This window comes from Heterocephalus glaber, unplaced genomic scaffold (assembly GCF_053883595.1).
Source record: "Heterocephalus glaber isolate CG9 unplaced genomic scaffold, H.glaber_assembly_v1.0 deba00001472, whole genome shotgun sequence".
Lineage (NCBI taxonomy): Eukaryota > Metazoa > Chordata > Mammalia > Rodentia > Bathyergidae > Heterocephalus > Heterocephalus glaber.
Window position 1 is genome coordinate 30,967,384 of NW_028258315.1, and position 26,048 is coordinate 30,993,431.

A 26,048-nucleotide genomic window follows, 5' to 3' on the forward strand; every position below is an offset into this window, starting at 1 on the left:
ATGTATAATCTTTTCCCAATAGAAACAAATGTATCTCTCCCGCTCCCAGATCCCCCCCAGTTACTTGAAACAGTTTTCTTCATAGATGCTGTTCCACACTCTCCATGCAGAGGGCCCCTTGTAGCCAGTGTACCGCTCCGGGTTCAACAACAGGTCAACATACTGGGCAGCAGGAGATCTCTCATCTGAACAAGAAAAGACTCAGAAGAGCCGTCCATATGTCACTGGTTACCTGGAATTTAGCATTTCAAAGCAAACAGGACTACCTAAAAGCTAAAGAAATGCTATGCTTTTCAAATAATCTCCAACTTAATTGGCAGGGTGGTTAGCATACTTGTGACTGTTCTTGACTCAAGATTTGTAAAAACTGGGCAAATTACTTAGGAAAAAACAACTCCTTCCTTTCCGTCGGATACTCAGAGTTCTTTTTAAGAAATGTAACATCTGTTACTTTATTAGTTTTAACCACCCAGGAATGAAAAAAAAAATCATAACTTGCTTTCTTATTTTATATGATTTCTTCTCCAAATATTGCATATCTCTAAACACGGGCTTGGAAATATTTAGTTTAAACCTTTTAATATTAAAAATAAAGATTTCCTTGCTACTCTACTCATAGACCTATAAAGTAAATGGCTCAAAAAGTTTGTTATTCAAATCTGATTATTCACAGAGCTATACAGTGCTCCTATTTAAAAAATATTACTCATTTTTACCAGTATTAACATATTGAAGTGTTTTTTCCCTCCCAAACTAGTACATATTGGCACAATCTTCAAAAACTTCTTGAAACATCTAAAATTAACCATTTTCCATGACAAAACCCAAATGAGTACTAAATCTCCCCTGCTTGGACATTTTAATAGAGATCTCTGAGGAATACAAAATACGAAGAAAAATGGTCTTAACTATAAGGCTCAAATTTTGGGTCAAAAAGGGAAATATACTTTCATAGCTAAAGAAAAATTATAATGAATATGTTTCACAAATGTACAATCATAATTCATATATGCTTTGAAACAGATGTATTCCTTAACATGCTTACTACCTTTCAGTGTCATGAGAATAAATCAGTAGTACATAAATACCTGACTTTTCCTATCAGTGAATGATACTCATTGAACATTCAATGACCACAGTTTGGGAATATCCATACTCGTAAGGGGAAACTGGCATCTTGATCTATGCCTTCCAAGAACTGCCTGCTTTTGTGATGTAAGAAGAGTACAAAAGTAATTACAAGTTATCACTCTTGGAGCAGGGATGTAGCTCAGTAATAGAATGCTTGCCTATCATCAGGAAAACCCTGAGTTCAATCCCTAGTACCACAAACTATTGTTATTAAATGGGTTGCATATAACAGACAGACAACAGGAACATTTTACATAATAGAAGATAATGGCTCTACTTCTAGCCCTAGAATTACAAAGCTATTCTACTATACAAATTAAGGCACAGGAAATTTACTTTACAAACTGGACAGACAAAAACAGTTCAAGTAAAGGACACGGATTGACTTAGGACTTAAAAACAGTAACTTTTAAAATTTGAATTTTAAAATATAAGTTTAAATTGTGAAGTTATTAAAAGTATGGCTTTTAGTAATTTAAAAATTATTTAATTTCAAATATATTTTTAATTTCCTTGAGCTGCTCTTAAGTTTATTTGCAAAGTTGACTCAGTTATATATAAACTTCACAAATATTACTGACCACGTAAATATATGTTCCCTCACATATATTGTTCACAACTAGCAATACTCTGTGTCTGTGCATACCCATATAAGACTACACATATGTATTCAGGGTCATCTGTGATTGTGTAGACTGCGCTAGTATCAGTCTCCTCTCCATGAACACAACTAAACAACCAGTAAGGGAAAAAACCCGAGTCAGCTATTAAAGCATAATGACTTAAAATATATTTTAAGGGAGCTAAAACAAGTCCTGAGAGTAAAATCATATCAGTTTTTTATAACTATTTTCTTAAAATTCTCAATTCAATCAATGATTTTAACTCTTTAAATTTTAAATACTTTTTAAAATCATGAAAAGGGTGGGTTTTGTGCTTGGCACACTACATTCATGGGCCAAATCTGGCCTACTATCTGTTTTTGTGAAGAACGTTTTCTTGGAACAGCCATGTTTTTTGGCTTATGTGGCAGAGTAGAGGAGTTGCCAGAGACTATATGGTACATAAAACCTAAAGCATTTACCATTTGTCTGTTTACTGAAAAGCTTGCCTATTTCTGACCTATACTGACAAGGCTTTCATGATGCTAGAGTGACCAGTATTGGGGAGAAAGCATACAGTGGTTAGTTTCCCTGTAAGCACACCAGAGCTAGGGCCCACCTCCGCCCTGGGTGACCTGTGACACTGATTTTAATTAACCTGTTCCTCAGTTATCACTTCTTTATAATGGTACAGCTGGATCACTTATTCAGCTCTTTCTTTTTGTACTTCTACTGGATCCTTGCCCCAGAAAGTATTTTCTTCTTCCTCTCTCTACAAAACTGCTGCAAAGCTTTGCTTTCTATATGACCATGTTGACCATTACCTAAATATACAAAGACCTTCCTCTGAATCATGACTCCTAATTCTGGAAAATCATCAAATTGGACTAATGTTTTTTCCTCAAGTATATCATTTTTCCAACTTAATTCTCCTCCTCTCACTGTCTTAACAGTAGTGTGATGAGGTCACAACCTGGTTTCTAGTGTGCAGACACTGCCTTGCTTCCTTACCCATGTATCTGTAAGACATAGAAGCACAGGTCAATTTAGGATGAAGGCTTTTTGCTTATAGTCACAGATTAAAAATTTTATGTCATGGACTCAGGATTAAGCCTAGAGCCCTGTACCACCAATCCTACCCCAAACTGCTACTAACTCACTGTTAGAGCATGAGCTACACAGTCAAGGAAAATCTATAGCTTATAAAGTCCTCAAGTCATTCTGATACACAGCTAGACTTAGGAACTACTGCTTTAAACAATATTTTCGTTTTTGTTTGTTTTTTGGTACCGGGGATCAAACTCGGGTCCTTGCACTTGCGAGGCAGGCAGCAGAATCACTGAACTAAATCCCCAGCCCTTAAACAATATTTTAAATATTAATAAACATGTTTTCAGGAAAAATAAAAGTTAAAGCCTATCATGCTATTTGGGTTATAGACCAACTGCTTCATTCAGCAAATCTTTATTAAACACCTATGATGTCTAGGCATTGTTCTAGGCACTAAGAATACAGCAGTGACTCAAAGACCAAGCCCTGGCTCTTGAGTAGCTCACAATCTAGGAGGAAAAGACAGACAAGGAACTGATAAACTAAATAATATGTCACACTGCCAGGTAGTTGTTAGTGGGGGATGGAGTGGATGCAGCGCAGAGGCCCCATGAGTGACCATGGTTACTATTCTATACAGGAAGATGAGACCAAGCTTCCCTGTGAGAAGACATTTAAGCAGAAACAGGAGCCAAAAGAAGAAGCAACCCATGCATAAAGATGATAACGAAAACAATAGGACAGGTACAGCAGCTCACCCTAGTGGATATTAAACTGCTAAATTATTTAAAAGGCTGCTATTTCATCCATAGGGATCATCTTCCATTCAAACAGAGATAATACCAATAGCAAATCAGCAAGGAACAGAGGCATACAGATATTTTCCCTAATAAACTAGAGTGAATAGTCTTTACATTTTAACCTTCTGAATTTAGATAGCAGGAATAATTACACAATGATTCTAAAGCTACCCTTGACAGTAAAAAAAATTATAAGTATAAATCACTAGAGCATATGAAAACTACTACTCAGAGGAGTAATGGTAATCCAATTAGTAAGTAGCATTGCTTTATATGCATAAGAATTACATAAAATTGAAAAAAATCCTAATTATTTCAAATATATAATCCTAAAAATATTAAAGGATGATTTTATACAAGTTCTTATTGGATATGTCTTCATTTTTACAACTTAAGAAACTAATGGTATAAAAAATAGAACTGGGCATGATGGTGCATGCTTGTAATCCTAGTACACTGGGAGGCTGAGGCAGGAGAATTGCAAGTTTGAACCTAGCTTGAGCAATGAAGCAACTCAGTGAGACACTTTCAAAATGAAAAAAGAGGGGTGGGGGCTGGGGATGTAGCTCAGTACAAAGGCTTTGGGTTCAATCCCCAGTACCACAAAAAAGAAAAATGTTAACACTATTATTGATGACATTAAATTTAGCACATCAATTTACTTACAGCAAGTAACCCTTACAATTGAGTAGTTTTTATGAGAAAAACTATCATGAGTAATTTATAATCACAGAAATGATTTATTAATCTGAAAACCTATTAAATAAGCATGATTAATTTTTTAAAACCATGAAATAGATAAAATGAACTGGAAAGAAGTTAACTACGGTGTTAAACATGCCAATATAATTAGAATGATAACCAAAGAGCAAATAAGAGAGTAAGCAGTGATGCAAGTTCATGTAGGTACAGTGGCTTGCTCTGATAAAACTTTCGCCAATTCTAAATATCATAATGGGGATATTTAATTAGCTGGCCATTGGTATACCCGATACCCAAAGAAACCTTGCTCAGATTTCTTAAAAATTTTCCTAGCTGAAATGATATAAATGGTTTTAACAATATTTTATCTCCCAGTATTCAATTTACTATTCTTTAGAAGCCCATAGTAACTTACTTCATTATAATACAGATTGATAGCACAGTTCTAGTTCTGGATCCTTTCCAAACTTTTAGAAAGTATGATGATCACTTTAGATCCTTGAAGAGTTCAGAAAACACCTCTGCTCTCCATTTTCAACTGTGCATGCTTTAACCCCAAATTCTTTCCCACCACCAAAAGTTTAATAGCAACAAAGTAAAGGTGAAGAGGCCAAATGCATGATTCTAGCCTACATAGCACAGTTCTTTGGAAATACTATTTTCCATTCACAGTTCTTTGGAAATATAGATAAAAATTTCTAAATTACTGCAGCAATTATCTCCTATTCAGAGAAGTGGTAGTATCTCTCTGTTGGACAGTGTCCCATCTTTGGATCCTTCCAGGGGACTCTTGGAGGGTTGTGAGGAAGTCAAACTGCAGTCCTCCCCAACACTAGAGGGAATCATTATGAGTTTGTTGAGACCTCCAGCAAATTCCAGTGTAGAGATTTTTGTATGTTCAAAGACCTATAACCAAGTGGCTTCAACTGAAGGCCCACAGGAGATGGTGCGATGTACTGGAAAGAACACAGGTTTTGGACTCACTCAGATCTGGCATAAAATCCTACCTCAGCCTCTTGCTGTGTGATTTGGGGCAATTCAGTGTTTTTGAAAATTAATTTCTCAGATATTAAAAAAACATTGCTATTAAGGTAGTTATAAAGATTAGAAATAATGTTTTTAAGGCACTTAACACAAGGCCTGGAACACAGACTCTCAAATGCCCTTATTAACAAAATCTACATAGCAAAATCCACATAGAAAAATCCAATGTTAAAGCTGTAACTCAGGTTGTATTTTCATTGATTTAAATGTCTTATAAAAGTGTTAAAATAATTTATTTATAATAGTTTATTTTATTACCATCAAGTTCACAAAAGTGATCCTGTGAATCATCATATCTTGCCCAGTCAATGAACGCTTCTTTGCTTTGATTACTATGGGAAGGAGGAATAAAAAAGAAAAATGATTAAATTTGGAGTTGAAAAATTTTATACTATATTCTAATGTAATTAAAATAGATAATCTGAGGTCACTTTATTTGATGATGTCACAATTCCATTATTAGTGGTTACCTGAAGGAATGATTAAGAACAAGTTATATGAAAAATATATAAACTTCCATGAGTAATTTATATTAACTACATTAAAATGATTATTAGCCCTAGTTGAATAGTAGCTATTTTAACTAAAAATTTACAAATACATAAAAAATTTAAATACAAAAATCAAGCTGGCCTTTCCAACTGACTTAGAAATTGTAGAATTGAAGTAGGAATAAAATTTACTTTCAGAATATTATAAATTTAAATTGCCGCCCAGGATTTAGCTCAGTGGTTTTGCCGCCTGCCTTGCAAGCGCAGGGTCCCAAGTTCGATCCCCAGTACCAAAAACAAAAACAAAAACAAAAGACAACAAAAAAAACTGAATTGGTTTTATCCAAAATCCCCAAAACTGTGTATTTTTGATCTTACGATCCAGTGTGGTGCTAAATTGTTAAACCAAAGTTACCTTCACCATGGCAGGTCATTCATTTTACATCATACCTCAAATTAACAGAACCTATGGTAAAGATTTCTAACTTGAACTGATGTGAAACTACATTCATTCAAATAAACTTAAAGCTACATTCACATTAATCCATATTCAGGCCTTCTGTCGCAATACATGAGGGCAACATCCACCAGAGAAGAATCATGTTGCTAGCCTTCCTTGTTCTCTACACAGAGCTCGAGCTTGGGGACTGGAAGCAAGCGGCACTCACAAGCCACTCTGGGGTGTTCACCCAAGCCTACAGGTATATGCGTGCAAAGGAGATGGGAGTTCCAAACACTGGAATGCCAGAGACAGGTGAAAACCAGAAGTGCTGGTAGTTTGAATAAGTAAGGCCACCACGTGGCCCCAGGCATTTCTCTTTGCACGGGTTTTGCAAGCCTGAGATGTACAAAATATTTCTGGAGAAGCAACAGCCTGGAACAGCAGCCACTAAGTGTTCAACCTAGCCACCACCCTTATTCCCAGGGAGGGGCTGGAGCTTTGCCAACCCTGGGAGCCGCTAGAGCCATGAGCTAGAAAGATTAAGCTGCTGCACAGCTAAAGAACCAAAAGAGCTAGGAGCGGACAGAGGAGCCAGGTTAGCACTGGCTGCAGAGCCCACAGGAGGCCAGCATGGGAGGCTCAGAGCTACACTGGTGCCCCACTATCAACCAGAAGTTACCAGAGATTCAGATCATGTCAGACTAGAGAGAGCAGCACTGACAGCTGTTAATCACCCCAACCAACAGTGCAGAACCTATGTGTCCAATCACCTCTGTCCTGCTGGAACACATCAAAAGAATACCCACTGCAGCACTGACACTTGCCAGTCATGTCTCCCATACTCTTTAAGGGCACACCATCTAGACCATTCCTCAGGCAAGGCCAGAGAGAGGTTTGGTAGACAGCTACAACTCTATCTGTGCCCTCATTCCCAAGTACAACAAACAAACAAAAACAAAACAACAACAATAAGTACTAGGTGTGGACTGAGCCCTGCCACCGATAGTTCTCCCTAAGCACTTACCCGTGACAATAGAGAGGTAAAGCTCAGCCTAGACTGCCCCAAACCATCTTACTTGAACAGAAGCTGAGAAAGAGAACTGTGCACTAAAAAAAACCTTTTCACAACCCTCCTTACATCAGGAGGTGTTCAAAATTGTCCCCATTATAAATACCACAAGGATGTATATATTAGTCCTGTGTGTGTTTCTGTTGTTTGTTTTGCTTGTTTGTTGGATTTTGGTTTGGTTTGTGTTTGCAGGGTTTAGGTCTGCTATTGCTTCTATCATGTTGTTCTGCTTACAGCAGAAAAGTCAGCCAAAAAAATCTATGGGACTTAAGTTAAACTAACAGCAAATTTACCATTCAAAATATAACATACAGATGCTTTTCTATATATATAAAAGATTTAGAGGTGCAAACCTCTTTTCCCATAATGATCAGAAGAATGGACCCAGAAACCCTGCTGAGTAATTTTCTAAATTTATCCTTTTGAGTAGACTTGCTACTGATAATATATCCTAGAAATTTAACAACAAATTAGCCAAGAAGAGGCAAAATTGTTATGGAGTTTAGGATAGAGTAACTTTTTCTTCCTTTAAAAAATTTATTAGTTGAAAATTTAATGGTTGGCAAAAATGTTTTACTAAAATCACAAGAAAAAGATTAATGTAAATAAATGAGAGTATCTTCTTCATACTACTAAAATAAAACTTGCCTTAATGTGCTGTTAACTGCTCCCAGCTTATTAGCTTGTTCACAGTCTTCTAATTCTTCGGTATTATTTGCCACTTTCAAGTACTGTAAGGAAGTTCATGGTAAGTTTAGTAATAATTATCTTTGTGTTTTTCTCAGCTTCCACTGGCAGAACTATCTGTCAGTGATGATATACACTAAATATAGATATACCCTATTATCAAAATATGTAATATATATAACATTAATAAAAAAGAGGTACAAATTTCTACCTACCAAATTAGCAGAGACATTAACAATTTAACAGCATTAGTGTGCTGTTGTGACATGCACTAAGAAAACTCACTCGGGAAAGAATTTGTTATTATGTATCTCGAACTATAAAAATACACAAACCCTTTGGCCTTTTAGGCCAAGTCCACATCTGAGGGCAACAATTAAAAAAGAAAAAGGACAAGTACCTTGTATTTCTAAATACAGAAGTAGAGAAATGGTAACATATGTCCACAATGAGACGAAGAAAAATGCTACTGCATCACTGTATCAGCAAAAACTGGAAACAAGTGAAATGTCCATGGACAAAAGAATGACTACTCTATGTTAAAGTCATGTAACTGACTACTAGTTATTAAAATGAACAAGAATCACATATATCAACAGAAAAAAATTCAAAATCATTAAGATTGAGTAAAAATACAAAAAAATACTATTGAAATCAATAAAATACAATATTATTTAATTTTTTTCAATTTTATATAAAAAGTACGTACAGTAGGTAGCATACAGATATATGTGCAATGACAGTATAAAACCACGGAAGGATACTTCAGAAAAATGCCTGGTTCTAGGGAGGGAGGAAACAGAATGTGATTGGGAAGACCTTCAGAGGATTGCATCTGTCTTTCTACTGGAGAAAAAACAAAAACAAAAACAAACAAAAGTGAATGTGAGCATAACACATGGATGAAAAGGCTAGAAAATGGAAAGTATGCACAAAAGGAAGGCGAAAAAGGGTCTGGTGACCTTTATTATGTATATACAATAGTGAAAAACTAGAGGTAAATCGATACCTAAAAACATGTGCATGACAAAAACAAAACAAAACTATGACGTGTTCCTAAGAAAAAGGTAATCTTTAATAAAGGAATAGTTTAACACTATTGGAAAGTACTTTGCTCAAAATCTCTTGATAATTATTTTCTCTATACAATATAATCCTGAATCTAACAGGTAGACTAACTGAAATAGAAAACCAAATGCGCCTATATGATAAAAGTGATGGTAAACCTTTTTGAGACCAAGTGCCAAATTGCAACCCAAAACCCACTTATTTATTGCAAAGTGCCAACACTGCAATTAAACCTGAATACTGAGATTTTAGTTTGGAAAAAAACAACTGGTACGTTAATTTTTTGTCTTAAAAGAAAAACACAGTAACGTGTGCCATAGGTTCTCCACCACTATGACAAAACATCTGTTGAGCAGGTGATATAGAACTGCAGCTACATATTAGAGTTCTTCTAAAGGTTCCACAAACACTGAAGTAATTTCAAAAGAAGCTGAAATGCACAAACTCTCTACTTGTTCAAGAATTAGGGATTTGGAATTCTGAGGCAAAATGTCTCCATTCCCAACGAGCCATATTACAGTCTCTGCAACCACTGTCAAACATTGTAAATGGTAAGTTTCACTGTGCAATAAAGCAGAAATATTCAAGGGAGAAAAGTGACTCACCTTATTAGAATGCCCGGCTTTAATTCCAACTGGAATTTTACTCTTAAAAGAACAACAATAAAAAATTTTAAAGTGATACAAAAGAATGTATTATTCTATGGGATGCAAATATACATTCAAATTTTGTTTTCATACTTCCTCTTGAGTTAAAAACAGTTATCCCAATTTACAAACTTGTAAATTACAGAAAATTGAATGACATAGAGTCAAAATCACCTCTAATAACTCTCAATGCAGTATTTCTTTTATAGTTTATATAAATTTTAGGGTAAAAATGAACATCACTTTTCCATAAAATTTCTTACCACAGAAAAAGCTTTTAAAAGTTCAAAAGTAGTTAAAATGTATTAGGCTGGATTTTAATTTTTTGTTCTAAGATGACATTTAAAGTTTAAGCAATTCTGGATTACTAGGAGGCAAGAGTCAGATTTCTGGTCTATAGGCCAGAAACAGAGTTTATCAACCTAAGTAATCTAGGGGTTTATCAACGGAAGAACTATATTAGGTTCGACATTCTTTTCCACAAAAGCAATAATTGGTATTAGCCTTTAATAAATGAATCTATGAATTATTTCAACTGCTTTATCAAATAAAACTTTTAACAAAAATCATACCTGAAAGAAGACAATCCCAGGTTGATTTTTTTTTTAATCAACCCAGGGGCTTTCCCCAACCTTTGAATCTACTGACTACCAACAACAGCAAGTTACCTATTAAAAATTACTCAAATTTCATAGATTTTAATAAAACATTCAGAACATTTTCTTGTCAGGAAAATGATGATGAAGATGATAATAAACAGATTTTTTTCCTAATCCATAAAAAGACTATACAGATAGATAAAATGTCACTTGCTGCCAATATTTTATCATATTGGTATTTTTTTTTCCCAGCATATCTACTAAGGGACAGGAGAGAAAATTACAAAACTCAAGTCAAATCTAGACAGTTATAAGACCCTGACTTTATAATCTGGAGCAAATATTAACCAAAAGTGGCCTCTGACTACTGTATGTCCTCTAGCCAATACAAGATTGTATGTTTTACATTGAGCTACGGCCCCAGCCCTTTTTAAATTTTCTGAGACCAGGTCTTGCTAAATCACTAAATTGCCCAGGCTAGACTCCAACTTGTAACTCTCCTGCCTCTGCCTGCTGCAGCCTCCCCAAGTGCTAGGATTACAAGAGTGCATCACCATTCCAGGTTCTCATTAGCAGCTTTTTAAAAGGTTTGATGCAGAACATAATGATTTAAACAAATATCACCCACAGGCTATGAAGAAATACTAGGGCACCACTGGTGATTGTCATGAGTAATATATCAAACACCACAAAAACAAAAAAATGTTATTCAAAGTAATTTAGCAAAAATTAAAAGTAAAACAACTAAAATCAAGCATAAAATATATCTGGTATTGCCACTAACACATATAATATGAAGCAGTGTGTAAACTGTAAAGTGAACCCATGATTAAATTAGATTTGAAATTATAGTAACCAAACTGTACCACAAATTTGGGTAAAACATAAAATACCTAATAAATTTTCCCCCAAAGAGAGACAGGTGTAAAAACCTCACATTATTTAAAGAATCAGTAAGAAGGGATAGTTTTTTGTCTCTGGGAGAAGGAAAGGGAATGGGATCAGAAGGGAATAAAGATGAATATTTTGATATATGTGTGTTTTATTTCCTATGTTGGAGGTCCTTTTATAAAAAAACATTTTCATTTATTCTTTTTTTGTTGTTTTTTGTTTGTTTGTTTGTTTTTTGAGATAGGGTCTCGCTATGCAGTTCAGGCTGACTTTAAACTCACTATGTAGCCAAGGCTGGCCTTGAATTTACAGTGATCCTCCTGCCTCAGCCTCCTGAGTGCTGGGATTACAGGCACACACCACCATGCCCAGCTTTCATTTATTCTTAATAGAAAGTTAAAACAGATATAGTAACTGTTAACTTGAAAAAGTAAACACTTTCCAGGTGACATATGCCTGTAATCCCAGATCCAGGGGAGGCTGAAGCAGAAGGATCAGAAGTCTGAGGCCCATCTGGCCAACTAAGCAACACCCTGTCTCAAAATTTTAAAAAGGCTGGGGATGTGGCTCAGTATTCTCTAGGTTCAAACATGTGCTTTTCAGGTTCCCTCAAAAAAAAAAAAGCACTCAGTTTAGAAATATATACTATGTATCAAAGCCAAATAATGAACTCTTAAATTCAGCAGTAAGGAACAACTCAATTTAAAAATGTGCAAAGGGGGAATGCAGGTGTAGCTCAGTGGTAATGCACATGACTGCCATGTATAAGGTACAAGGCCCTTGCTTTGATCCCCTTTATTGTAGGAAATGAGGAAAAGAGAATATTAGAGGAAAAGAAACTAAAGAAACATGACAACCAAATGCAAACTATAATTCTGATTGGATTCTAGACCAAAAAACTTTTTTTCTTCCTCTACAAAGCACAAGCATATGGAAGTCACTGGCACTATCTGAATAAGGGCTACATAGCTATTAGTAAATATATTAACGTTAATTTCCTAGTTCAATTCCCAGCACCACTAAAATTTTTTTTTAAAGTTTAAAAGTCTAAAATACAGCATTCTCTTGATAATAAGTGCAGCATACACTTAAACAAACAAAAACCAAATGAAAACTCAATTTCAAACCTGCAAATTTCCCCTCTAGCCAATGAAATTTCCATTCTAAATTTGAAAGTTAGGGTCCAGGTTTGGTTTTTGTGTGTTTTGAGGTTTTTTTAAACCTATGAAATAAGATGTGATTCCATAAAGCACAAAATAAAAGCCAGTTACAGACTCAATCCTAGAAAAGGATTATGATCTTCCTTCCATTATAGAATTGGACTATACTTCCACATCCAGTCACCAATAACACAGGACAGAAAAGTATCTTTAAACCCATTTGGTGACAAGTATTGAATAAGAGACTGATCTAGGGCAGAAGAGGGCAGAGAATACACGATTTTGCTGACAAGTCCAAATCCACTGACATTAGCCTAAAATACAGAGAATAAATATGCTTATCTAAAAGTCCAAGAGTAAGTAAGCTTTTTTCCCTATTAGTTTTTTATTTATTGTACCTCTGGACAGGGCTCCACGTGGCAGTCTTTTATTGAACAATGTCCATCTTCTGCCCAGAAAGGACATGGTCGCTTCAGATTAACCTTGAGAAAAAGAAAGTTAAAGTTAGTGTTATATTTTAAATACCTCCCCCCATATTTAAGCATCATATGATCATATGAGGGGCTTTTGGGAAGTGACTGGAATATGAGGGCAGTATAGCTGACTTGGTGTTAAGAGGTGGGGTCTGGTTGGAAGAGGCAGGACACTGACAGCATAGCCTAGAAAGGTTTATCTCCTTTTCTCCTTCCTTCTTTCACTCTCTCTGCCACTCTCTCTGCTTCCCTGTGGCCATGCCATGAGCAGCTCTCCTCTGCCATGCTTCTCTGCCATGCCATCCTGCCTTGGAGCCAGCTGACTACAAAATAAACCAGCCAAAATAAACCTCTCCTCCTTTAATTGTGGGTGTTGGGTATTGCATCCCAGCAATGACAAGATGATTAAAACAGTTAACACTTCTTATACTTTAGTAAAAAGGAAAGGCTTCCTATCCTTATGGCACCTACATAGCTCAGATTTTAAATAACTAAAGTTTTTCAGACACCCAATATAATATTAATTTTTAAAATAAATGGTTGCCATTAGTCCTCTGACACCTGAGAAAAGGAACAACAGTCAAGTTCACTGCTCCCTTGAATACTAGACAGCATTTAGGCCTACTTTAATGTCTCCTCACGCCTACTGTGACTTCATCCTTGGGTCTCCTGCATCTACTCCCTTAAAGAGGCATACTGAACACCTGCTATGTGCTGGGCACTGGGCTAGGCTCCAGGCAAAGAAGCAGCAGAAAAGGACCCACCCCCACTTCCCTAGAAACTTAAAATTCACTGAAGGAAACAGAAATTCAATATTAGTATGTTTAATTAATTGCAAGTTATCATAGATGCTATACAGGAAAATCCAGACTTTTGCAATGGTTGGGGTAGTAGAGGTTGGAGATCTCTGAGGAGGTAACATTTTTGGATGAATGGAAGTTGAAGAATGAATGCATTTAGATAAGGCAATGAAGAGCTCGGGCAGTTCTGGGAACAGAGAGCCACCAGTCTGGCTGATGCTCAGAGAGGAAATGAAAGGGGGACAGGGCATGAAAGTAGAGGCAGGATACTTCAAACAAGGTAAAAACACTACATTTCCATATTCTACATATGAAGGGAAGCTGGTAATTTAATAGGACATGTAGATGGGCTGTCCATACCAAAAATCTATGTCTTATTCTGTTTCATCCCTTTTCTTCTTCCCCTTTACACAATCTATTTTTTGCCTACTTTTCACCACTTCCACTGTCATCACTTAGCTTTTGCCTAAGCTACTGCAATAATTTCCTTGCTTCTACCACTATCTATGCCACATAGCAATCATAGCTCAAAAACCAAAGCCTAGCAATTTCTGCTATCTTACTTTTCTCATTGCTGAGACAAAATACTCAACACCCACAGTTAAAGGAGGAAAGGTTTATTTTGTCTTACAGTTTTTAGAGGTTTCAATCTAGTCAACTGGCTCCAAAGCAGGGTGGCATGGCAGAGGGGAATGACGGGAGAAAGACCCCATGGCAAGCAGGCAGGAGACAGCAAAGCAGCAAGCAATAGCAGTAGTAGAAACAGCAGCAAAGTCTCCCTTTATATCCCATCCAGGCTACACCACACCCAGGATGGGCTTTCCCATTATCCACATCTAGAACTATGCTAAACCAATCAGTGGACGAGTTCAGCAATTACGTTCCCCTAGTCCTGGCATCACACACTTCTGAAAAGCCTCACCTATCAGTGCATGAGGCACTGGGGAGAGATCAAGATGCAAGCCATAACACCCACCCAGAACCTTCTTGTGACTTCCCAGCACCCTTAGAGCAAAACCAAATCTGCATAAGGCAAGCATTGCAAGGCCCTCCCCAAGGTAAGCTCCTGCACTTCTCTCCGAGCCCCTCTCCTATCATGCTCCTCCACTTTGCCATTCTGCCTCCCTACTGGTCACACACCAACCTTACTCGGTTCCAAAGCCTTGGGAATGGCTGTTTTCCTTACCTGCACTCTTGCTCCTCCAGAAGATGGCTTGCTCCTCATTCAGGTCTCTCTCAATTACTACCTCAGCAGAAATAGTCCCTGAGCAGACCCTCTACAGGGGTACTCAGAATGCAAAACCTACTGAACACACTGTTACGTAATGTTCTATAGAACTTATTACTACCTAAGTATTATTTGTTCACTTCTTTATTGCCTGCATCTTCCAATATAGTGACCACAATTTTGCCACATTTATTTTATCCCTAGGGCCTACAACAATGCCTAGAATATATCACAGCTACCTCAGTAAATATGTGAAGTAACAATGCCTATATTACAGATAAAGAGGCAAAAACAGGAAGAAAGACTGGCACACAGAAGAAAGGGTGACTAATTGTGCTCTTGGTAACAACTGAAATGGGGAAGAGAACAAGATTTTTAGGCAGAGAGTCAGGCTGTGCAAAGACAAAGAGCTTAAAACAGCATGGCACATTTGGGGATGGCAAGTTCTCAACTGATACCCCTTGAGTTCCTGTCTTAACATCTCCGAGGGGCATTCATAGTGCCTCAAACTTAGCACATCCAGAACTGTGCTATTCCTCCTTGTAATTCTCAGTATCTCAGTAAGTAGCAACTCCATTATCCTAGTTCCTCAAGCCAAAATCTTGGAATTATCCTTGACTCATCTTTCTCACTCACATAGAACACCTCTGAAAATTTGTTACGCTTTCAGAAAATAATAACAAGGGATGACTTCAGCAATATGCCATGTCAAGATGATAGGAGGTTCTTGATCATCCTTCCTACAGACTGAGCAAACACCTACACATGGATTTGTTCTCTCCAGAAGAAAGCCAAATCCAGTTGAAAGACTCCTACACATCAAATGATTGAAAAAAATATCCACATTAAGATGAGTAGGTAAAATGGAGACATGCTAGAATAATCCCATGCTGAGCACAGTGCCTTAAAATCAGTAAGGAAACCTCAAATCTGGACTTCTGCTAAAGGAATGAGGGCCTTATAGCACATGTGTAGTGCCCAATTTCTACCATTCCTGTCAGAAGGCTGGGCTCTTAAATATCCCTGAGGAACAAGGGGCTGGGGATTTAGCTCAGTGGTGCCGCCCCCTCCCTCAAGCAAGCTGAGCAAGGACCTGAGTTCCATCCCCAGTACCAAAAAAAAAAAAATATCCCTGAGGAACAGCAGGGACAGGGCATCAGAGGAATCCCCTCAAGAACACAAAGAACACAGAGAGGATTTGAATTGCGCACGCACTTAAGCAGCTGTAATGTTAGGGTCAGGGACCAGCAAGATCTTTCCAGCTTCCAACCTCCCCTTGGAGCTCCTTGTGGTTTTGGCCTCTAACAAGCCAGTATCTGGGGACCTACATAGCAGATAATGAATAAACTGCCTGAAAACTAAACAGGAGAAATGGCACACCCTAGCCTTCTCCCCCTCAGAGACAGATCCAGCCCTATAAGCTCTCCAGGGAAAGAAGCTGGAGGTTCTGCCAGCAAAAATGGCCTTCTCCCCAGGTTTCTTTCTTACATAAATTTCTGCACATGCGTGGACTGACTCTCTCTCTCCTCTCTCCCCGCTCTCTCCCCCTCTCCCTCCCTCCTCTCTCCCCTCTCCCTCTCCCTCCCTCCTCTCCCTCTCCCCCCTCTCCCCCCCCCTCACTGAGAGAGCAGGGGACCTCTTCATGACTGAAAGGGAAAGGGGCATAACTTGCACTTTCCTACCTGGCCTGCTTCTGTGACAAATGCAGACCAGAGGCTCCTCCTGTAAGGGCCTTCTAAGATGACTTCTTGCCTTCTTCCTCTACTTGATCCCATGATAATTCCAGACCTGAAACCTCTGCATGTAAGTAAGTTGAAGGGCTCTGCCAGTCGAAAGGGAAGGGACAGCATTCCCCACATCCTCTCCCCTGGCTTGCTCTGAAGATAAACCCCTGCATTCTTTCACTGGGATAACTCCAGACCAGAAGGTTCCCTGTAGGATGTTATAAGACATATGCTTGCTCCAACAAGACACTGAGCCCTCCCTATACTTTCTTCCCTGGCTTGCTCCAGCAGTAAATCCGGACCCACTGACTCTCCTGGAAATAGCTTCTATATGCATCAAGAGCCCCAACCTTTACAGCCTTCACTGAAGAAGCTGGCTCCTAAATCACCAAACTCTGGGAAATGATGGAGCTCTGTACTCCTGAGGTTCCGTGTTTTCCACAAAGAAAGCACACAGCAGCTACTTCCCCAGGTTTGAAGTGGGCATCTGATTAAGAGTAAAGGTATCTGCTTCAGAACCTCTCCTTGGTATAGGCAGGACAAGTCTGAGGCTCTCAGCTTCTCTGAAAGAAAACACCTAGGACGCTCCATCTGCCTCCCAAGGTAGGGGCCACCATCTCACTTCTCTCAAGGAAATAGCACAACTGGACATTAATTTCCTGGGGATCAATAAGTAAGAACAAAGCAAGCTGAAAAAGAACAGGAAGTTTAGAGGCACCTTGAATCTATAGCCACATTAACAGGGAAGGAAGGCTTCCTACATGAAACCAGTCTAACAGAACTGGGAAATGGGCCACTTCTCTAATGCACAGAAACCAAGTCAGAGAGCAAGGCAAATGAAGAAACAGAGAACTGTGTTCCAAATAAAATAAATCTCCAGAAGCTGACTCTAATGAAATGGAGATACCTGATTTACCTGACAGAGAATTTAAAAAGACAGTCATGAAGATGCTCATGAGGTAAAACATGGAAAAACTGTTAAATTCAACAAAGAGTTTAAAAATATGAGAAAGGATCAAACAAAAACCATCAAGCTGAGAATATAGCTGAAGTCAAGAGGTTCAATAGAAGATAACCAGACGTGAAGATTAGCACAGTTGAAGATCAGTCACTGGAAATCATCCAATAAGGAGTAAAAAATGCATGAAACAGTAGACAGCCTAAGGGATATATGGGATACACCAAGAAAAATTTCATGCAAATTATCAGAGTACTAGAAGGTGAAGACAGAAGGTTGGGAAAATATATTCAAAGAAATAAGAGCAGAAAACAACCCAAATGTGGGGAAGGAAATAGAAATCCAGATCCAGGATGCTCAGCAGATACCTAATAGGATGAATTCAAGGAGATTCACACCAAAACACATTAAAATCAAATTGTCACAAGTCAAAGAAAAAGAGAGAATATTGAAAGCTGAAAGGGAAAAGTAACTTATAACATACAAGAGGACCCCCATAAGACTACATGCAGAGTTTTCAGCAGAAACCCTGTAGGCCAGAAAGGAAAAAAAGAATATATTTTAAAAACTGAAACAAAACAAAACAAAGCACACACAAAAAAACCCTGTCAACCAAGCAATCTCATCCTTCAAAATGAAGGGGAGGGCCAGGGATTTAGCTCAGTGGTTCCGCCGCCTGTCTTCCAAGCCCAAGGTCCCGAGTTCGATCCTCAGTACCAAAGGAAAAAAAAAAGTTAAGAGCTTAAAACAGCATGTTATTAGTATACATAAATCTCATGGTAACCACAAAGCAGAGAAATCCTTCACAGATATATAAAAGATAAAAAAGGATTCAGGGCATACAACTACAAAAAGTCATCAAAGGAAGACCAGAGGGTGGGGGAGGGTGGGGGACTTGGGGGGTGAAGATATGACACAGACACAAAGATCTACAAATAAACCAGAAAACAACAAAATGGCAATAGCAAGTCTTTACCTATCAAATTACTTTGAATTTAAGTGGATTTTCTCCAATCAAAAGACACTGTGTGAAACTGGGCATGATGGTCCATTCTTATAATCCAGAAAAATATAAAGGGAAAAACAAAACAAGATATTATGAAGCTAAATGGGAGAGAAAAATCCATATATGCTTCCTACAAGACTTGCTTTAGCTGGGGAGTTAGCTCAGTGGCACTGCACCTGCCTTGCAAGTGCAAGGTCCTGAGTTCAATCCCCGGTCCAAAAAAAAAAAAGATTTGCTTTACCTCTAAGGACACACATAAACTGAAAATGAAAGGGCTGGAAAAAGATATTCCAGGCAAACGGAAGATAAAAGAGATCAAGGATAGATATTCTGTACTTACATCAGACAAAATAAACTTTAGGTAAAAAAGTAAAAAAAAGAGACAAAGTCATTATATCACAATAAAGAGGTCAATTCATCAAGTAGTTATAATAATTATATATGCATCAGTATTTGAGCATCTATATAAAGTAAATATTGATAAATCTGACAGGAGATATAGATTGAAATACAATATTAGTAGACTTGGGTTTTTAAGGCAAGTTAAAAAAAAATACCCAGAATTCAACACTTTAACCACTTCCATTGTTACCACTGTGATCCAAACCATCATCATTTTGCCTGAATTATTAGACTGTCTTTTACTGCTTTCCCTGCCCAGTCCTTATACCTGTACAGCTTATTTTTCAACATAACCAGTAATCCTTTTGAAAGTGCTCAAAAGCCTACCAACTCATCTCACAATGACTGATAATTCCTTACATGTTTTAGTTCCCTTGCTCTCCTCCTCCCCTTGTTCACTGACCTCCTTGTTCCTCCAATACACAAAACACACTGTAATCTTTTTTTACTAAGTTTATTGGTACATTTTAGGTGAACACATTGTAATCTTAAGGTCTTTTCTTTTGCTGTTTCTCTGCCTAGAATGCTCTTTCTCCAGATAATCACATACATTGCTTTCTCAGCTCCTTTAAGTCTTCCTCAAATGATACCTTCTCAGTTTGCTGTTTTGAACTGCAGTACTAAATTTTGGGCTAATTTGTCAAGGAACAAAAGCTAACTAATATATGGCATAAGAAATGGATTATAGTAGACACTGTAATACACTACTCAGATTTTCCTTCGGGAATAAAGGGCTTATAATTTACCCCAGCTTTTTGGGAAATTTTGCTGGTAGCTGAAGAGATCTACTTTTCAAGGTTGCATGACCTTTCCTATGTGGACTTCATTCAATGACTGACTGACTCAAGGATATAAAGATCTAGACCTCTCCCTGCAAATGAGAAAAATTCTGAAGAGTTACTCCATTTTAAAAATGCCCCATAAGCCCCACCACCACGGTGAGGACCTCGGTGCCTGCAGGGCCCTCACCCCACCCTCCTGGCTGTGCCAGTACCTGGTTCCACACTACAGAGGCACAGGGGGTCATAAAGGCCATTGCCCTGAGCTCCAGAAAACAGAGCAGAAGTGAACAACAGCAAGAGGGCCTCTCTCAGGCTCCTTGATGAAAATTGAAGCCCACAGGAAAAGTGAAGAGAATCTCTGCAATAATGGAACACCAGACCACCGTACTTGCTAAGTTGGAGGGATCATCACCTCCCATCAGAACCTGGACTATCTTCAGGGGAAGGGCAGCTGGAACCTACAGTAGAGCCTTGCAGAGTTCAACCCCATAGGAGGACGGGGAGCTCAACTGGGGACTTGCAGCCAGAAACATGCCTGAATCTCACCGGTCTGCTACTGGCTTGCTGAGACTCACTGACTTATATCTGCACACTGCTGCCCACGTTGTCTATTGTGACAACAGAGACATACTCTGTAGGAGGCCTTTCATTTTTATTTTTTGTTAATTTCAAAAATTTTTTGCTCTTATTTTTAATGTTTTTTTTCTACGCTTTTCAATTTTTTTTTCTTCCTTTTTTTTTTGCTTCTTCTTTTTTCTTTCTCTCACTCATTCTCTCGCACATCTCCCTTTTTATTCCTGTTCTGGCACTAATTTGGAATTCTTCTTTACTTTCTTTTCTCCTCTTTTTCCTTCTTTCAATTGTCATTAGCTTTAAAGGAAAGTAAATACAGTTTCTAGCCTTCCTATTGCTGTTAGGTTGTTCTGTTCTCATCTTTGTTCTTTCATTTTGTCTTTTCCTCTTGTCTTTAACAGTTTCTTAGAGTTTGCGTGATCTTCCTGTGTCCTCTGGCCTCACTGCTAACCTTTCCCGATCCTTCTATCTCTCTATCCCTCCCTCCCCAACTCCTTCTAACTCCCCATCCAGAAGGGTAAAGTTGCTATATTGAAGAGTCTATTCACCATAAACATATGTTGGGCTAGTCCTCAATTTTGATTTAATTCACACAGTTAAAGGTGATACATTAATAACTACTACAAATTGTCATTCTCTAAGCTGTGCTTGATGCTATGGTCTTGCTGACTGTATCACTTGGGCTAAGGTGTTGTGATTGATCTAATCAGTTGTCCTTCCTGGTATAATGAAAATGATAGCCTCAGAGTCATTAGAGACTCAAAACCTAAAGACCAGCTATATCTGGAAGATACCTCTGAGAAGCAATCATTCCATAAGGGTTCTAAATACAAGCAACAAAGATATTTACAATAAGCAATTTCAAAATATCATCCCAGGAATTAAACCAAAGACACTACCAAAAACAAAAATGAGAAGACATTTAAGCAAGGCACAAACTCAGACTTCCACCCCACCAAAGACAAACTCTGGGGGAAATGAGGTGGAAAAGTCTGATGATCAACCACCTGGATACCCTGAACTGATAGCACAGGAAGTGACAAAACAGATGAATGAGGCTCTGGAAAAATTCAAAACAGAAATAATTTCCCAGATAACTACAGAGATGGTGAGCAGAGTGAAAGACATGATTAGAGGCTCTAGAACAGAAACAGACGAAAAAACAGATGAGCTCAGAAACATGCTGGAAGCCATGAATGCCCAGCATAAGAAAGAAATGGAAACCATGATCACCCAACATAAGAAAGAAATGGAATCCATGAAAGAGATTCAAACAGATATTCAGGAGATTAAAAACTCCATTGAAAGCATCCGGAGCAGATTAAGGGAATCTGAAGATAGAATATCAGATATAGAAGACAGGATTGCAGTGAAGGACCATGAAAACAGATTTCTTAAAAATAGTAAGGGACCATGAGAAATCGATCCAGCAGCTGCTAGATGATGCAAAGAAGACTAACATAAGACTGATAGGAGTCCACGAAAAAGCAGGAGAAAGTACAAATGACAAACAAAAAAACTGTTAGGGCCAGGGATTTAGCTCAGTGGTTCCGCTGCCTGCCTCGCAAGTGCAAGGACCCAAGTTCGACCCCCAGTACCAAAAAAACCCCAAACAAACAAGCAAACAAACAAAAAACTGTTCACAGAAGTAACAGAAAACTAACAAATCACATGCAAAGGAAAGCTCATCAAAATCACAGCAGACTTCTCAACAAACCCTCAAGTCAAGGGAAGTCTGGAGTGAAGTATTTCAAGCACTAAAAGAAAATAACTTCCAACCTACACTGTGGTATTCTGCAAAATTATCTTTCAAAATTGATGGGGCAATTAGATACATCCAGGACAAAGAACACCTGAGAAATTTCATGAACACCAAACTAGCACTCCAAACAATTCTAAACAATATCCTAGAAAAAGACAATGAAGGTCACAACTCCAGGAGGCCCAACAGAGGGAAGCCACCAGACAAGGCAAGAAACTAAAGGGAAAGGGGGAAAAATAAGAAATAAAACAGCCAACAACAGTAAAACATCATGACAAGGATGAGTCAGTATCTCTCAATTATAACCATCAATGTTAATGGCCTCAATTCACCAATCAAAAGAAGTAGACTGACAGAATGGATTAAGAAGCAAAATCCAGCAATATGCTGTATACAAGAAACACACCTAACTCAAAAAGAAATTCACAGACTGAAAGTAAAAGGATGGAAAATGGCTCTCCACATGACAGGAACCTGGAAAAAAGCAGGGGTAGCAACCTTATTTGCAGACAAAGTAGATTTCAAACCAAAACTAATTAAGATAGACAAAGATGGTCACTACATCCTTGTGAAGGGAACAATCCAAGAGGAAGAGATGACAATCCTAAATATATATGCACCAAATATGAATGCCCCCAACTATACAAAACAAATATTAATGGACATGAAAAATCAGATAAGCACTAATACAACTGTAGTGGGGGACCTCAATACCACACTATCACAAATAGACAGATCATCTAGACAAAAAAATCAACAATGAAATTCTAGAACTGAACTAAGCTACTGAACAAATGGACTTCATAGATGTTTACAGAGTGTTCCACCCCACAAAATCAGAAAACACATTCTTTTCATCTGCACACGGGTCATTCTCCAAGATAGACCATATGCTAGCTCATAGGATATGACTAAGTAAATGTAAAAGAACTGAAGTTACCCCTGTATATTATCAGACCATAGTGCCACAAAACTGGAGATCAATAGCATAAGAAACTACAAAATCCCCCAAAACACATGGAAATTGAATAACACTCTCCTGAACAACCAATGGGTCACAGAGGAAATTAAAGAAGAAATTAGACAGTATCTACAAGTAAATGATAACGCCAGTACAACATACAGGAATCTATGGGACACAATGAGAGCAGTTCTACGTGGGAAATTCACAGCAGTGAATGCCCCTATTAGGAAAACAGAGAGAGCTCAAATAAACAACTTAATGGTGAACCTCAACCTCCTGGAAAAAGAAGAGCAAGACAAACGCAAAGCTCATACAAGAGAGGAAATTATAAAGATCTGAGCAGAAATCAATGCAATGGAGACTAAGAGAATGATACAAAAAAAAATGAATCAAAGAGTTGGTTTTTCAAAAGAATAAATAAAATCGATAAACCTTTAGCCAACCTTATCAAAAAAAGGAAAGGAAAGGCTCAAATCCATGCAATTAAGAACAAAAAAGGTGAAGTCACAACAGATCCAGCAGAAATCCAGAGGATCATCAATACCTACTTTGAGAACCTGTACTCTAATAAAATGGAAAACACAGATGAAATGGACAGATTCCTAGGTACATATGAATTGTCAAAGTTAAATGAAGAAGATATAAAAATTCTAAACACCCCAATTACAATGAGTGAAATCGAAACTGTAGGGCTGGGGATTTAGCTCAGTGGTTTGGCCGCCTGCTGTGCAAGCCCAAGGACCCAAGTTCAATCCCCGGTACCAAAAAAAAAAAGAAAACGTAATTAAAAATTTACCAACAAAGAAAAGCTCAGGTCCTGATGGCTTCACTGCTGAATTCTACAAGACATTTAGTATATGTGCTGCCAAAGCGAGCACTCTACAAGACATTTAGAGAAGAACTATTGCCATTACTCTTTAAACTCATCAAGGAAATTGAAAGGGAAGCAAGGCTTCCAAATTCATTCCTGGAAGCAAGTGTTACTTTGATTCCAAAACCAGGGAAAGGCCTAACCCAAAAAAGAGAACTACAGACCAATCTCCCTAATGAACACAGATGCCAAAATCCTCAACAAGATACTGGCAAACAGAATACAGAGGGTCATCAAAAAGATCATATACCCTGATCAAGTCAGATTTATCCCAGGGATGCAAGGATGGTTCAACATCCGTAAATCAATGAATGTAATACACTATATTAACAGAGTCAAGGACAAAAACCATATGATCATCTCAATAGATGCAGAAAAAGTATTTGACAAAATCCAACACCATTCATGATAAAAAACCCTACAGAAAACTGGAATAGAAGGTCTTTATCTCAACCTGATTAAGGCTATCTATGAAAAACCAATAGTCAACATCATACAAAATGGTCAAAAACTGAAAACTTTCACGCTAAAATCAGGAACAAGAAAAGGATGCCCACTATCACCACTCCTGTTCAATATAGTTCTGGAAACATTACCCACAGCAATTAGAAAAGAGAAAGAAATAAAAAGAATAAAGATAGGAAAGGAAGAGGTTAAACTGTCATTATTTGCTGATGATATGATACTTTACATAGAAGACCCAAAAAACTCGGCCAAAAGACTTCAGATTCAGTAGAGTAGCTGGATACAAGGTCAACACTCAAAAAACAATAGCCTTCTTGTACATAAATAACACTCACTGAGAGAGAAATTCAGGAAACAATTCCTTTTACAATAGCATCAAAAAAATTGAAATATCTAGGAATCAATCTAACAAAGGAAACAAAAGACCTCTACACTGAAAACTACAGCACTCTGAAAAAAGAGATCGAAGAGGATATAAGAAAATTGAAACACATCACTTGTTCCTGAGTAGGAAGAACCAATATAGTGAAAATGGCCATACTTACAGAATTGCTATATAGATTTAATGCAATGCCAATTGATATTTCAACAATATATTTCACAGAACTAGAGAAAAAAATCCAAAAATTCATTTGGAACTAGAACAGACCTAGAATAGCAAAAGAAATTCTAGGCAACAGAGACATGGCAGGGGGCATCACAATCCCCAACTTGAAACTATACTTACTACAAAGCTACTGTGATAGAAACAGCATGGTACTGGCAAAGAAACAGACCCTAGGATCAGTGGAATCAATTAGAAGATGCAGAAACAACTCCAGACATACTCAGCCACCTCATTTTGACAAAGGACCCAACCACCCTCACTGGAGGAAAGATAGCCTATTTAATAAATGGTGTTGGAAAAACTGGATTTCAACCTGCCAAAGATTAAAATTAGATCCATATCTATCACCATGCACTAAACTAAGATTGAAGTGGATTAAAGATCTAAATATTAAAACAGAAACACTAAACTTGCTGGAAGATAAGTTAGGTAAAACTCTTGAAGACATTGTCATAGGAAAAGACTTTATGAACAAAAACCTCAGTAGCATGGGAAGTAGCACAAAGAATCAACAACTGGGATCTCATCTTATTAAAAACCTTCTGGGGTCAGGGATTTAGCTCAGTGGTTTTGCCGCCTGCTGCGCAAGCACAAGGACCCAAGTTCGATCCCCGGTTCCAAAAAAAACCAACCTTCTGCACTGCAAGAGAAACCACCAACAAAGCTAAGAGAAAACCTACAATGTGGGAAAAAAAATTAGCAGCTGTTCCTCAGACAAAGGTCTGCTATCAAGACTATATAAAGAACTTTAAAAAATCAGACCCTCCCAACTATAAAGACCCAATTCAAAAATGGGCATCTGAAATGAACAGACATTTCTCAGACAAAGAAGTAAAAGTAGCAAATAAATGTAGGGAAAAATGTTCAACATCACTGGTCATTTGCATGATGCAGATGAAAACAACACTGAGATTTCACCTCACCCCAGAAAGAATGGCTGCTATCAAGAAATCAACCAATAACAAATGTTGGTGGGGGTGTGGGGAGAAGGGAACCCTACTCCATTGCTGGTAGGATGGCAGGCTGGTGCAACCACTGTGGAAATCACTG

At 37.9% G+C, this 26,048-nt stretch overlaps 1 protein-coding gene across 11 annotated transcripts in view; it reads right to left on the minus strand.

The window, feature by feature from the left end:
• Ero1b (endoplasmic reticulum oxidoreductase 1 beta) overlaps window positions 1-26,048 on the minus strand; it is a 93,176-nt gene that overhangs the window by 47,946 nt on the left and 19,182 nt on the right. For 5 of the 11 annotated variants that reach the window (XR_015439445.1, XM_087181921.1, XM_021266372.2 and 2 more), the window contains exons 3-7: window positions 12,782-12,865; window positions 9,692-9,733; window positions 7,980-8,062; window positions 5,588-5,661; window positions 65-200 (exon numbers count right to left, since the gene is read on the minus strand). Coding sequence is in view for 10 of the 11 variants with exons in the window: in XM_087181921.1 (XP_087038047.1) it covers window positions 65-200; window positions 5,588-5,661; window positions 7,980-8,062; window positions 9,692-9,733; window positions 12,782-12,865 (419 nt within the window). In the remaining variant the exon portion in view is untranslated. Of the gene's footprint in view, window positions 1-64; window positions 201-5,587; window positions 5,662-7,979; window positions 8,063-9,691; window positions 9,734-12,781; window positions 12,866-14,842; window positions 14,995-26,048 lie in introns of those variants that run through there. The other 6 variants (XM_087181922.1, XM_087181920.1, XM_021266375.2 and 3 more) reach the window with 3 other exon arrangements.